Source organism: Lycorma delicatula, chromosome 10, assembly GCF_047948215.1.
Source record: "Lycorma delicatula isolate Av1 chromosome 10, ASM4794821v1, whole genome shotgun sequence".
In the NCBI taxonomy this organism is placed as follows: Eukaryota; Metazoa; Arthropoda; class Insecta; order Hemiptera; family Fulgoridae; genus Lycorma; species Lycorma delicatula.
Window position 1 is genome coordinate 101,368,617 of NC_134464.1, and position 15,536 is coordinate 101,384,152.

General features: G+C 29.2%; 1 protein-coding gene across 1 annotated transcript; it reads right to left on the bottom strand.

Moving 5' to 3' along the window:
* Positions 1-454: 454 nt before the first annotated feature.
* On the bottom strand, positions 455-8,876 carry LOC142331436 (uncharacterized). Its single transcript, XM_075377333.1, has 3 exons — positions 8,753-8,876; positions 3,961-4,288; positions 455-740 (listed from the first exon to the last, which is right to left on the bottom strand). Exons 1-3 carry the CDS (start codon positions 8,777-8,779, stop codon positions 655-657), a joined length of 441 nt encoding a protein of 146 aa, XP_075233448.1. The 5' UTR covers positions 8,780-8,876; the 3' UTR covers positions 455-654.
* Between the last annotated feature and the right edge of the window lie 6,660 nt (positions 8,877-15,536).

Here is a 15,536-nt window from a genome sequence, read left to right on the forward strand (position 1 = left end):
ATGGGTTTGTACATATGATTGTTCCATATCTCCTCCTAAACCGCTGGACCGATTTCAATTAAACTTGCTACAATTATTTCTTACTAAATAAGCAAAAATACTGTGGTTGCTAGACATATCTATCGCACCCGTTGCAAGAGGAGTGAGATAGTGAGAACCTTAAGACATAAGGGAAATGGGCGGGGGACGCTCCCTTAGAGTAAAAGGACACTCTCCCCGACTGAGTATACTTAAATGGATATCCGGTCGGGGAGAGTAGGGGGAAAAAAAGAAGGTAACTTTTCCAGTGCGATTTTATGTTAGTTTTATATTAATTACATATTATATATATATATATATATATATATATAGTATGCCTTATACGCGTATAAGATATGCTTGAGTAGGTGCTGCAAAACTAATATTTTAGGTTTCGTGGATATTATGTTTTTATTACAAGAATTAACAATAAGGATAAAATCTAAACTTAAATAAAACTATTTATTGCAAATGATAATTACAAAGCATTATTAATATTATTATTATTTAAACAATACAATTAAACTATTGTAATAAATAAATAAATAAATAATATAGGACATTAATTTCTCTTAATTTTCATCATAGTATCTTCATACGAAACGATAACCAAGATGTTTAAAATAAATTTCTACATCAACCACCGTAAGGATAACCGTGAGGCAAAACAGAAGGATGATTATACCCATGGTTGTATCCTAGAACGCCGGGATAAGCAGAACCTGTAAAAAAAATGTTATATGCGTTAATAAAGACAATTAAAAAAAAAAACAATTTTTGTTGATAAAAGTTTTTAATATTATAATTATTTTTACATTAAATGTGGGTTCTTATTTTGGAAGCAGATACGTTCCTGAATTATTAATAGTTTATGTAAATTATTTATGAATTAAGTAATAATACACAATACTAAATTTCTAATATTAATCTTATCTTTCGTTGTATTAATTACATTTTAACCTAGGATGTTACATAATCCTAGGTTTTGTGTACAGGGTCATGAAAAGTCTCTTTCCTTAAGAGTTTTCGTAGGACACCTTGTTTAAGGTACGTGGCTGTGATCTAACAAACTGAAATTGTAAGTTATTGTTCTCTCTCTCTCTCTAGGTATAGAACAGAAAATACACAGTTTTAAGGTTTTTAACGAAGAATCTCGTATGGGTAGTGTCGCTATAACGGACTGGTAAACTTGCTTCTTGTATGTCATTGTAAAATTTGTATCGAGTTTTGAGGTCATTTGGTTTGTAATAACTAACTTTATACGGTACGGTTTCAGTCATAATAGATTTCGCAAATTCTTTTAGGCAGTTGGCTGCAAAATATCGAGTTCACTACTAGCGCATCGAGTTGACTTCTTCGGGTTGTGAACGAAACTCGGTCTTACTTTCTCCTCTGTTTCATCCAAAACGCTTAGCATCCAGTGCTTTTACCTTTGCACAAACAACCAGTGTCTTTAAACTGTCGTACCATCCTAGAAAGCTTTGGTGACCTGGTGGTTCAGTTTCAAACAGTCTCCGAAATAAACGCACGGTAACAACGGATAAACATTTCTCATTCTCTAAGACACACAATGTCTTCTAGTGCATAGACTTCATTTTAGAAACTGAGCTTGTGCTGCCACCTGTCGGAACCACTTTAAACCTAACCTTTTTATTCTTTTCTTTTTCCTGTTTAGCCTCCGGTAACTACCGTTTATATCAGAGGAGAATTTTACCGTTTACTTCAGAGGATGAATGAGGATGATATGTCTGAGTGTAAATGAAGTGTAGTCTTGTACATTCTCAGTTCGACCACTCCTAAGACGTGTGGTTAATTGAAACCCAACCACCAAAGAACACCGGTATCCACGATCTAGTATTAAAATCCGTGTAAAAATAACTGGCTTTACTAGGACTTGAACGCTGTAACTCTCGACTTTCAAATCAGCTGATTTGAGAAGACGCGTTAACCACTAGACCAACCCGGTGGGTTCTTTAAACCTAACCTGAAACTGCAATGTTTCACAGCATAAAGGATACATTAATTTGTTGCTTAACATTAACTGTATCGGTGTCGTTATTGCTATGATGAATTTAATTTAAAGTATCTGAGGTATAAATTACACTAACAGGGTTGTTTTCTCTGAGTTGTTTATCGTAGAATGAACATCACTGCTATCAGCGAATATCTCTGGAACCAACCAATCTCAGTGTAAACAGTGATTTAGAAAACGTGATAAAAAACTTTTGGAAAGATCTTGGAGAGGAGGAGAATATCGAAAAAAACAAAATATATGCTAGTTGGAGGTACAATACAGAATATTGTTTCAAATAAAGGAAAAATACAATTAGTTGTTGAGTTTGAATGTCTGGGTACTATTCTAACAACAGATGGAAAAGCAAGTACTAATATTTTGGAATAAGTTTGTAAATTTAGAGTAATCGCCAAGCTCTTAAATCGTATTTTATAAAATTTTCGGTTGAAAATAATTTAAAGAAGAAAATCTTCAATTATATCGTCAAAACTTATTCTACTAACGGTTTTGGAGAAGTTAACTGACCATATTAGAGTAAAAAAATGATGATATCCTAAAGAAAATTGACAGAAAATCACTTTTAGTGGATAAAGTGAAAAAAGGACAACTGATGTGTTACAGTCATATGAGACGTATGGACAGGAGTAGGTGCTTCAGAAAATTTGGTCCTTGATTCCTGCTAGAAGGATAGAAGGAAAAATAAGGGTCGGCCAAGAAAGGGCCTGGATGTGTAGTGTGATCGCTATGGGAAAACAGGACTGCGAGATAGAGCCACTCGTTTTCTATCGTGTAACAAATACAGAGTGACTCGCGAAGAATGTAACAAACTTTCAAGATATGTTGTACTGGTAAAATTAAAGAAGAAAGTTCATACAAATTTACGTTCGGAAACGCTTCGTCAACGAGAGTAATATTGGAATTCTTTTTTGGTTTTGTATCTTATTAAAATTTATTACAGTTTGATATATTATAATAAACAACGAAATTCCCACGTTTGTATTTACTGTCTGTGAACTTCATTCATATAATCTTATTAACAACAAATTCTTTACAAGTTTTATTTAAGAGTTTTATGTATTTTATTACCCATTTAATAAAGTTGTTTTTCAGCAAATATAAAATAGCGTGTTTTTCAACCGAAATCTTTTCTTTCACCCTAGATTTCTTGAAAACTAGTAAAAGGTATATTTTAGGACTTATTTATTTTTGTTTTAAACCATTAAATTATCCTTTAATTTGGGTCCCAAGAATTATTTTCTGGCTTAATTTTACCGAAGGCTCAGAAATCAGGGCGAAATGTTTCGCCAGCCAATCAATACTCACTAACGAATCATTTCCAAACTATTTTTACATGAAATTTGTTATTTATTTTCACTAATAGAACATGGCCTGAAAATTTGTTACATTCTTCGTGAATTACTTTGCGTATTACTGTTATGAAATTTAATAATGTGAATATTTATTTAAATGATGTGAAAATAGAATTCGAAACAATGATTGACTACGGAAGGTTAGACTAAACAAATAATTTTTTTTGGTTAGTAATATCGTTAAGAACTACACCCAGGAACGTTGAATATCTACCTGTTAAAGCTAATTTCTCCATTACCTAATTAATTTAAGGCTTAATAATTTGATGGTATTGGAGGTTCTCTGTGAGTATTTGTTTTATGAATGGTCTTGGTATTTCACGCCTTACAATTTCAACAATTTTTTTTTTTTACATTCGCCTATAATGTTAAATAAAACATTTAAATTTAATTATTAATATGTAAAATACGTGTAACAGATCTAATGGATCTTATATTTAAGAAGAGATCAATATCTATTCACACACACACATACATATGTATATATATAGTGAGAGAGAGAGAGAGAGATTTTACAGTGTTGTATGTTATAAATAGTAACAATCATGTTTAACTTACCATAACCAGAGCCTATTCCAAAATTATATCCAAAAGCGGGATTAACAAACCCGCCTCCATATGATATTGCTGGTTTTCCAGTGTAGCCGGGATAAAATCCATAATATGGTTTTGTATATCCAGCAGAATGATATCCATAATTTAATCCTAATCCTGGTCCATAAATACCATAATTATATCCATGAGGATGATGACTACTTTCTGATCTTAAATCGTCTAAATTTAATGATTCATCTGCAACACTGGATGATTTTTCTAATTCTTTATTTGAATCATCTCCCCGAACGTTGTAAGATTGCAAATGTATCATTAAAATGATTGAAAATATCTAAAAATAAATTTTATTAAAATATAATTAAAATAAGTTGTAAAATATTAATATTAAAGTAAATTTATCAGTATTACTATCTTATTTATTAATAATTATTGTAACTATTATAACTATTAGAAAAACTAATAATATTTTTAGTTGTTACATAAAATTGGTTATTGCATTAACCACTTAATAATGTAATAATAATTATTTATGGAGAGGCCCACTATTGAAAACTGCCAGATATGGCCAGTGTATATACGGCAGAACTTACTGCCATTCAGCAAGTTCTTCTACACAGAACACTATTGCGAAAAGAGAGTGCTAATATGTTCCGATTCTCTAAGCGCACTCGTTGCAATTCGAAACAAAAACATTAAGGATGTCCTAATTTAAAACATCCTGTCCATTTTGTATGTTCTAAACCAACGAGGACAGCGATGTGTATTTATATGGACTCCAGGGCACGCTGGTATTACAGGTAATGAAAGCGCAGATGAAGCTGCCAGAAAGGCAACAGTCTGCGATGATTTGGATGCATTTCCTGTAAGAGTGGCAGATGTTAAAAACTGTCTAACGAACATAGTAAGAAACAAGTGGAATACTGATTGGAGGAGTTTAAATACAAAATTAAACTCAATAAAAACTTCTCCATATAAATGGAAAAGCGACTTTAAGTTGAATCGCCGTGAACAAGTAGCTGTGACCAGACTTAGAATCGGTCACACGCGATTGACAAATTCATATTTGTTAACCGGCGAAGAGAGACCAATGTGCGGTGTTTGCAATAAAATACTTACAATTAAGCACATAATAGACGAGTGTACAATATATGAGGACCTCAGAAAGAGGTTTCGTCTAAGAAGTGACATTACTGCTGATCTGAATAATGGAAATGAAGAAAAGATAGTTGCATTTTTACACGCCAGTGGACTTCTTAGAAGTCTGTAAAAGTTGAAAAATTTTTAAAGCTGTATTAAAGAATCTCTAAGTGGAATTCTTTATGTATATGGGAGTCTCGAAGCGTGGCACGTGTAGTGATGGGAGGTAGCCCTCTTGCCTAGCCCATCCTGGCTCGTCTGCATTCAAGAACAGTGAGTCGAGGTGTGTCCAATGATGGAATGGGGACCCTCAAGGGTAAACTGAGGGTGCGAGGCTATGGGTAAGCGCAATGGATGCCTGTAGCCTGTTTATAAGGAGTCAACTGCCACGGCATCCTGGTGCGACTAATATACTGCTTCACAACGGTTCTTGTCGCCCCGAGGGTGCTTAAACAAACTATAAACGAGACAGGTAGAAGAAAGAAATGGTATTGATAAGTTGTATTTTTAATTTCATGGTCTTTTTGAGAACCTCATCTCAAATTTTAATATCGGGGCCCTTTACACCCCGAAAGTGTTGTTTTGTCTTGTTGTTGTGTCTTAATGTTTTTTATGTTGGTTGTGCTTTTAAATAAAATGTAAGGGCCCTTTACACCCATTTATGATACCCATTTATGACGATGCTGATGGTGATACTAACTTCTTTTAAAGAATGTGACGAGGGCTAATGACCCTAGCAGTCGATGCCCGTAAAAATTTAGGAAAAAAAAATTATTTAGTATATCTTCCGACAGACTTAGGTCTGACGGAGGATCATGTAAGTTTTAAATTGTAAATAAATAAAAAATAAAAAAATAAATAAACCATTTTTTTCTACTTCATTATTTAATATGGCGTATCGTAAAAATTTAATTTACCTACCAAGTTAGTAAACTGTTTTTTACTTTCTTTTACGTACTAATGGAAGTATTGTGATTACGAAAACTTTCAGTTTTCAGACTTCAACGGAAATATCCATTTTGACCATCTCTGAATCCATTTTGACTAGTTTCGGCGTGACGTCTGTACGTACGTACGTATCTCGCATAACTCAAAAACTATCAGCCGTAGGATATTGAAATTTTTTATTTAGGACTGTTGTAACATCTAGTTGTGCACCTTCCCTTTTGATTGCCATCGACGCGACCAAACATGTTCAAAAATGTCCAAAATCCAAAATATTTGGATTTTTTATTAACTGCAATAATAAGCCCTCATCAAGAGGTTTTCAACGATTATCATAAGTGGTACTTATTTTCATTGGTTCCAGAGTTATAACCAAATGAAATTTTAATTAATGAAATATTTAGATCTTATAAATGGAATGCACATCGGTTTGAATCAGACTTCATCTCTTTTTTTAACTTTTTTAAAAATTTAAATACATTGATTTATAAATAATTATTACCTCAGATTGTAAAATATGTTTTACAGTAAATAATAATTCAATAATAACAATTAAAAAATATATATATGAAAAAATATCGGAAGTTAATGAAATAAAATTTTATGAACTTTTCATTTTAAAAAAAAAATGTGTATGTGTAATTTAATAGGTGTACAAGTCATGTGGTGTCCACATCAGATTTGGTGAAACATCTGATTATTCGTTTTTGTTTTCATTTTGTTGATGCTGACAACATAATTTAAAAAACATCGTAATAGATATGACATATATTTATTTAAAGAGCAATAAAGGGACTTATACTCTCTCAAATAATTGTATAAATATTTGATGTTAATAAAAACTAATATTTTATCGAATATGTAACAATAAATTTAACTCAATAATAACATTAAATAAAGAAATATGCATGCAACAAATCAGAAGTCATTAGTGAAATAAAATTTCATGTTACTTTTAAAAATGTGTATATGTAATTTAATAGGCTTACAAGGAAGAATGTGGTGTCCATATCAGATATTTTTTATCAAAATTTGGAAAAGTGGCGGAAGGCATCCACCACTTTTCCATATTTTGTTTTAATCATAATTTTTAATATTTATTTATTATTAATCGATGTGACTCAATATAGAAAGTTTGTTAATATTTAATATACCCTAATTTTTTTCTTTAATAAATAACAATTTACGAAAATGATGATATGTTTTTACAATGTATTATATCATTAAATTAAATTACCCAAAAGATTCCTCAAAAACTGTTAAAAATGTATAATTTATAATGAAATGACCATTTTAGTTATTAAACAGTTATCATTAGCAGATATAAAAATAATTAAAAATTAAATTAGGATTTAATTTTATTTTTAATAAAAGTTACAGTTTTATTTATTAATTTGATTATGAACTTACTTTTAACTCCACAGTTAATAAAGTTTTCAAGCTGTGGCTCACCATCAGTCTTTTAAAAATCATGTATAGAAATTAAAACTTTTTTTTTAATAGCCTATCAGTAGTTTTAACATTTTTCCACACTGTAATAAGTTCTCCAGATTTTTAAAAACTTATAAACTTCTTTTTATAAATTTAATTTTATAAGCTTATAATTTCGTATTTTTAAATATACAAATTATATATATATATATATATATATATATATATATATATATATATATATATATAAATAACCACTCAAAGAAAAAAAAACGTCATATTAAAATAAATAAATACAAAAAAAAATACATATATATGAACCATCGGTTCGAATTCAACTTCGTTTCCATTTTTTTTAACTTTTTTTTTTATTTAATTATATTGATACATATATACACACTGCATACATATATATATATACACTAATTATATAATCAGCTATAATTATTAATTTAATTGCAATTTTATGAAACTAGATCGTGACCTACGAATTTATCCTTATAACTGAAGCAAGTTCACCTTCAAATTATTTGTATGTAATACAAATTTAATTTAAAAATAAAATTTACATGTATTTTTTCAGATTTTTATTCTTTTGAATATTTTAATTTATCTACCGATAATTTTAATATCTATTAATTTTTTAGCAGAAAAAGTGGGCAACCAGTTATATATTTTAATTTTTTTAAAGGTTTATCCTGTGTTTCTTTTAGCTGCATTACACACACACACACACACACACACACACACACACACACACACACACACACACACGCGCACGCACGCACACACACACACACACACACACACACACACACACACACACACACACACACACACACACACACACACACACACACACACATATATATATATATATATATATATATATATATATATATATATATATATATATTATATTTTTTATTTTTAAACCTTTTTATATAGTCTAAATATTAGAAAATTTAAAACACTATAAATTTCACAATGGGAATCCTATAAACACGGTTATTTAAATAAAAATATATGTAAAGTTTAAATGGCTGAAGTTAAAGTTTAAATTAGATCTTAATATAAAACTCTTTATCATACTTCATTAGAAAAAAAATAGTTAAGAAATTGTAATTTTTGGTTAATTCGAAGTATTTCTATCGTTAAACATTCAATGAATAAACTCCATATTAAAATTATAATTTTATTTATTCGCATTACTTTTTATAGTTTCGAATAAAAAAATAAATTTACCCGGTAATCTTCTACCAATATACAATATTGTACTTACTTGAATAAAAATTATTGAATGAGCCATCGTTAAAAAGTTATATATTTAATTATCCTTTCAATTTTCTTTGCTTGTACACTTCTGTAACAACACTATAACTATTTACCGTACTCTTTATTAATTCTTTATATACTATTTTACTTAAAATACCTTCTAATGAAAAGATAGGAGGAAAGGGTGATTTAAAGTAACCTCACTAATCTATCTTAAGAAAGAATTGAATACAGTTAAGATGATGAAATTTGACAAGACGTGACCGAGGTCAAAGCCTGCCATCGAAAAACAAAATGGTTTTTTTCAATTGTTTGGCTGTTTTTTTTCTTTCTTTTTTATTGTTCGTTCTGTTTGTTTATTTGATCTCTTGGTCAGTACTGTAATTTAACTGTTCAATCTGGTTTAGTAAATTAACTTTAAATTTTCTATACTATGACACAATTCCTTGTATAGGTTATCTTTTGAAAGACATTTCATGCTATTGAAACGGGTAGTTTATTTTCTCAAAGGTCAGTTTGTCAGAGTAATGTTTTATAACAATTCTGCTTTCTTTATTTTTTTCAAAGATCCGGCTTTTAATTTATTATATTTTTATAACTTAAGTTATTATTTCTGAAACTCGTTGATGATTCATTAGAATAAATTAATAATTTTTTTTTTCAAATTATGATGAAACTTTTACCGGATATTTCATTTTCGTTTAGTAATTATTACAGAAATTATAAGCAAAATTTTCATCTTAAATAAATAAATACTTTATTCAGAACCAGACTTCATTAAACATTTTAAAGTCACATAAGGAACGATAATTGTGCTATTGTAAATATAATAGAAAGGAACTGCAGGCCACGGGAAAGAATGGAAAATTTTTGATTAGAACAAGATTACAAAGTACACAATTTAACCAATAAAAAGTAGAAATTGTTACAAAATGCATAAATACATAATAATAATAATAATTATATGGAATAATCAAGGTTCAACTATATAAATATAATTAATTGATTTATGAACTCAGAAATAAAATTTTATAATGATGCTTTCGTATACGAAAGAGGGCTTTCAGAACTTTCTTTATTCCTGATCATCGTGGTAGGTATCCTTCTTTCTTTTTCTGTTTAGCTTCCAGAACCACGTAAGGTATTACTTAAGAGGATGATTGAAGATGATATGTATGACTGTAAATGAAGTGTAGTCTTATACAGTCTGAGGTTGTAGGTTCTATTAAATAAAATATTTAAAAATTTAGTTGTATTTAAATTTATTTAATTCTCCATCATCTTTTTTAAAAAAAGAAAAGCAAGTTATTTGTACAAAATTACAACGTTCACACTTCTATCAAACCAAATAATAAAATTTCGTATTACACATGAAAATATTTTGGCGTACGAGAAAAGAGCCTAATTGATCTTTTCAATTAATTAAAATTTAACCACCAATTTATTTAAATTAAGTGGTTTCTTTTAAATACAAGAAAAATATTGGTTTCCCCTATTTATTAGGACATTTTATTAAATCTTTTTTTACGAAATTACACAGAAAATTTAAAGCTTCTACGTGGAATATGGAAATGAAATTTTTTAGTATATGAAGAATACCTTACGTGACCGGGATTCAAAACCGGTACCTCTAAATGAAATACCGAGACGCTACCGCTTCATCACGGAGATCAGCAGAGTATTGATCTTTATATAGTGTATACCGCCGGCCTCCGTAGTGCGGGAGGTAGCGTCTCGTCCTTTCATCCGGAGATCCCGGGTTCGAATCCCAGTCAGGGATGAAATTTTCACCCGCTAAAAAATTGCCATTTCATCTCCATCCTATGAATCATTACCTAACGGTGGTCCTGGAGGCAAAAAATTAACAGAGTATATATAATATCTAGATTTTTTGTGTGTATATATATATATATATATATATATATATATATATATATATATATATATACAGTGGGGTACAAATTAATCCGAACACAGTATTTTTAACAGAAAATTTATTTTCCAAAGGAAAAATGTTTAACAGTTAAACTTACTCAAATTTAATAGTTTGAGGCCACCTCTATTTTTTTATTATTTCATTAATCCTCTTTGGCATTGATTCCACTAAGGTAAAATAATAATAATTTTTGATTTCTTCATCTCGAAACCAAACCTGTGTCACTGAACGGTCATTTTTTTGTGCTACAATTCATTTTCCCAAGTCTTCTTTTTTTAGTACGGCCCATAGATTTTCAGTGGGACTCAGGTCGGCGGAGTTTCGTGGCCACGAGAGCACTCAAGTTTTTTGGTTTTTGAAGAACTCTTTTGCTTTCTTTGTCGTGTGTGATGGTGCAAGGTGCTGTTGGAAAATGAGTTCTGGGTTCTTCTGCATAAGTACAACTATTTTTCTTTGGCATATGTTAAATTATTGGTCCGACTTCATCGTCCCATTTACAGGCATAAGTGCTCCTGGCCCTTCATGTATAAAACATATTTTTGGCTGGGTGTTTGGGAACTTGTTGCAGGTGTGCTGGCGTAGTAGTCTTCTCATCTGCTGACTTACGAATGTAGGCTACCATCTCCCCTTGGACAAAGAAATGAATCTCTGAAAAAAAAATCTTTTTTCCACATTTCAATAGTCCATTATGTTCCTTTGTTCTTTTTGTCTTTTCAACCTTTATCAGTAATTGCTTCTTTTTAGGTTTCCGAGCAATCTTTCCCACTGCCAATAATCTTCTATGAACTGTCATATTAGAAACATACCATCAACAGTTGATAATCGTGGATTAATTTTGCTTTTTCTTATTAGTAATCAATCCTGTGTAGATGTGGTTTTCTTTTTCCGTCCACATTTTCCTTTTTTCTTTGGAGAGACAGAACTTGTTTCTCTAAACCTTTTTACGATTTCATTTACAGTACCTAAACCCACACTAGACTCACTGGAAATCTATGTTTGAGTCATTTGTGTGTGTTACAGAGCAACAATTTTTTACCACTTGGGTTATATCCATTGTATTAACTAGAAACAAATAAAAAACTTATAACAGAAACTCACAAGGTCACCAAAAACTAATTGACAATGAATTATAAAAGCACAAAAACCACTAATTCTGTTTGTATACGAACTATCATAACCTGAAACACCAAACAGCAAACAGTCTATCACAGAATGAAAATTCTCTACAACAGTAAAAAAATTCTCTTTGTTCGGATTGATTTGTTCGCTAATGTATATAACTTTTTTATAGAAATTCTTTACTAAAAAACGGATTGAAATATTCTAAGAAAATTCATTACATAATCGGATATTTTCTACGAATTAAATAAACCCCATGTTTTTATGTTCTCAAAATTTCAAAGTGGTGTGCGGCTATTGGAATTTATAGAATCAGTATTACTTCGGTACAATTATTATTTTTTTAGGTAAAATTAAAGTGCTTTTTATTAAAAAAAAATAAATTTATTTCTTCAAATATAATTTTTCAACAACTGTAAAACAAAAGAAATAATTATAATGCATTGCTTGTTCGTGATGAATAATTGATAAAAATCAGTCTGAATTTCGAGCAAGTGTATATACTTCCTTTACGATGACAAATAAAAAAAAAAAAAACATTTTTTTTAATCGAACTACCAGTATATATTTCTGTTTTAAAAATTTTATTATAGGCCAAATTATAAAAATAGATCATATTGAAGAAAATGACTGAACTTAAACGAGGAGAGTTTTCATACAGAAAAGAAGTTTGCTTGTATTAAATGTAGATTTAAAAATTAAAAGAAAAATCTTTATGTTGTATATTTTTTTGAGAGAAAAAAGTTCATAGCAGGAAAGGAGAAGATCAGTTATTTTAAACGTAATGTAACTGGTAAATGTTGAAAATTACGGAGATTAATAAAATGTTTAATAAAGAAGTCTAAAGACGAGTAGTTAGGAAATATAACAGTAAGAATTTGTGGCGGAATTTTTATAAGAGAGGAACAAGGTTATTTTTGGCCACATGTAAAACGTAACGCATATAAAATATTAGTTTTCTTTAATTTTGTGCTTGACGAATGATTATAAGATAAAAATTATACAGAAATAAAACGATTTGAATATATAAAACACTCTTCTTTATTGACTACTAAGGTATGCGAGTACATAACATATGTTTTCTTACAAATGTTATGCACGTAAAGCATTGGAAGTATAAAGCCACCGTTAAAGATAAGTTTTTTAACGAAGAATTTGGGTAGTGTCGCTGTAACTGATTGGAAGAATTGTAAGGAAAGTGTGTGCGGACATGTTACTCCGTAACGCAATAATCGACGAATTTATTTTGACAAGACAAAAATACAGTGGGTACAGTTTACTCTCTGCCGTAAGTGTTTGATGGAATTCCCAGAGAAACTAAAGAATGTTCCGTTTATGTGATCCCCGATTGAACAAAAGGTACTAAATGTTATAGATTGATGTATTAGACTAGGAACGAACATAATTACTGATCGTTGGCGGATATATCAGCTTTTACACATCAAACTGTTAATTTCTCGGTTAACTTTTAAGATCCAATTACCGGTGCAGAAAAAAGCAGTGTGGAGAGTTTATGGGCAGCAGCGAAAAGACGGAATCACATGAAGTGTGATAATCAAAATCTACACTAGACTTATGCAAATACGCGTGGCACCAACGTAACATCGTCAGAGATCCGTTCGATTAAATTTTACAGGATATCGTCTCTTGGCCTCTGAATACATGTAACGTTTTTTTTTTAATATTATGAAAACAATTTAGGAAATGTAACTTCTTTCGAATAGGACCCCACATCTGTACTGTCACACATTTTTATGTTTTCTCCTTTTTTTGGTTCTTCCACGACCAAAATCGATGCGTTAAAAGTAATTATTATCGCTAAATATGTTATTACTATTTAAAGAAAGACTTTATATACGTTTCGGTCAAAACAGTTGTACAAATGATTGCCATAAACGACTAGAAACAAACGAAACTCAAGAAATAAATAATTTAAACTCGTTTATAAGCAAGCAGTAAAATATTTTATTTAATGTAATACTATATTAACAGATTTTGTTTTTTATTAAATATCCTTAGAAAGCCACAATTTTATCACTCTGCCATAGAATGATGAAGTGAGGTTCTTAATGTTTTTATTTTATATTTGTTCATATATTATATTAGGAAATAGATTTTGACACAACAGAGATAAATAGTAAGTCTTAATATCTAATATTAATAACGTTTACGAGTGGTGAACCAATCGTCAATGTGATGATTGCATACATAACAGCTGTTGTTAAATTAAAAATCTATTAAATGTAACTCAATAATAGTAATAAGAAAATAAGTATAATAATCTTGTTAAATTAGTTAACGTTGTGGGAAAAAATTAACATTATACTAACAATGAAAATTGAATAGTAATTTTGTGGTTTATCATAACAATCAATAACAATAATTATAATAAAAACCACAGTAACAATTTATTGTTTATTCGTTGTTAAAAAAAAATAAATAAATAAATAAAAACAAAAATCTCGTAAATAAATAGTATATGCTGTAATATATAATCAATTTATTTTAGTGATTTACCAATAACATGCAATAAATTGTTGTTATACTATTTACGCCTTTATCAATATTTAAAATATCCAAATTATAAAAAAAATTATTAATACATAGTTTTGTTTGTTTTTGTTTTTATTATTATTTTTTTTTTAATTCGTGGTTAAATCTATCACAATATCTATCTATATACTATTATTATTAACTAGACCTTGAATATAACAAAGCAACCTTATGTATGGTAATTATTATTAGCTAATAATCAAGCTACGTTGCTAAACAATTTTTTGGCATTAATTATTTATGTAATGTATATTTAAACACGTAATCTAATAGATTTAATTCTTTAAAAAAAAAAAATCTTATTAATAATAATTTTATCGAAGGGCAGCTACTGAATCTAGCAATTAATTATTCTTGTTTTATCTGATATTGTAAAAACAGACCATAAAAATAAACAAAGAAACTATAATATAATTGTTACAAAGTTTAGGATAAATAAATCATTTCCATAATTTTTTTGATATTTTATGAATTTTTGTTAATCAATTTTTTTTTAAATAAAGGGAGATTTCTAATTCAATAGTACTACGTTTTTGTTTTTTTATATAGATTTTTATATAGAAACCTTACTTAAGAAAAGATTCATCAATTTTGAACTTATTTCTTTGATGTTTTTATTTTATTATAATTGTTTTAATCGATTTCTCTGATGGTTAAGTTGTATGGAATCCTTATTACGATGTAGGTTTCAAATGAAAAATTAGATTATCAGACTGGCTACTAAAGATATTTGTGTTACTACTCTTAATAATGGGTTGTTATCGAATAATAAAAAATAAATTGAAGTAATTAGTATTTAATGTCTTTACAATTTAGTTCTTATAATTAGGGTTCAAATATAAAGATAGAAGAACAATTGCTAACATTTACAGGAACCAAACAGCAATAGTAATAATTGAAGAACATAAGAAAGAAGCCGTAATAAGAAAGGGAGTCCGACAAGGATGTTCCCTATCTCCGTTACTTTTTAATCTTTACATACAACTAGCAGCTAATAATGTTAAAGAAAATTTAGATCCGGAGTGACAGTACAAGGTGAAAAGATGAAGACGCTACGATTTGCTGATGATATAGTAATTCTACCCGAGAGTAAAAAAGATTTAGAAGAAACAACGAACAGTATGGTTGAAGTCCTATCCAAGAACTACCGCATGAAAATAAACAAGAAAAAAACGAAAGTAAT

Bases quoted from the DNA above. Each gene is read 5' to 3' on its own strand.
- LOC142331436 (XM_075377333.1), bottom strand. From the start codon at position 8,779: ATGGCTCATTCAATAATTTTTATTCAA. The intron at 4,289-8,752 runs GTAAGTACAATA...ATTTATTTTTAG, and splicing joins ATTCAATAATTTTTATTCAA to ATATTTTCAATCATTTTAAT. The intron at 741-3,960 runs GTAAGTTAAACA...TTTTTTTTACAG, and splicing joins TGGAATAGGCTCTGGTTATG to GTTCTGCTTATCCCGGCGTT.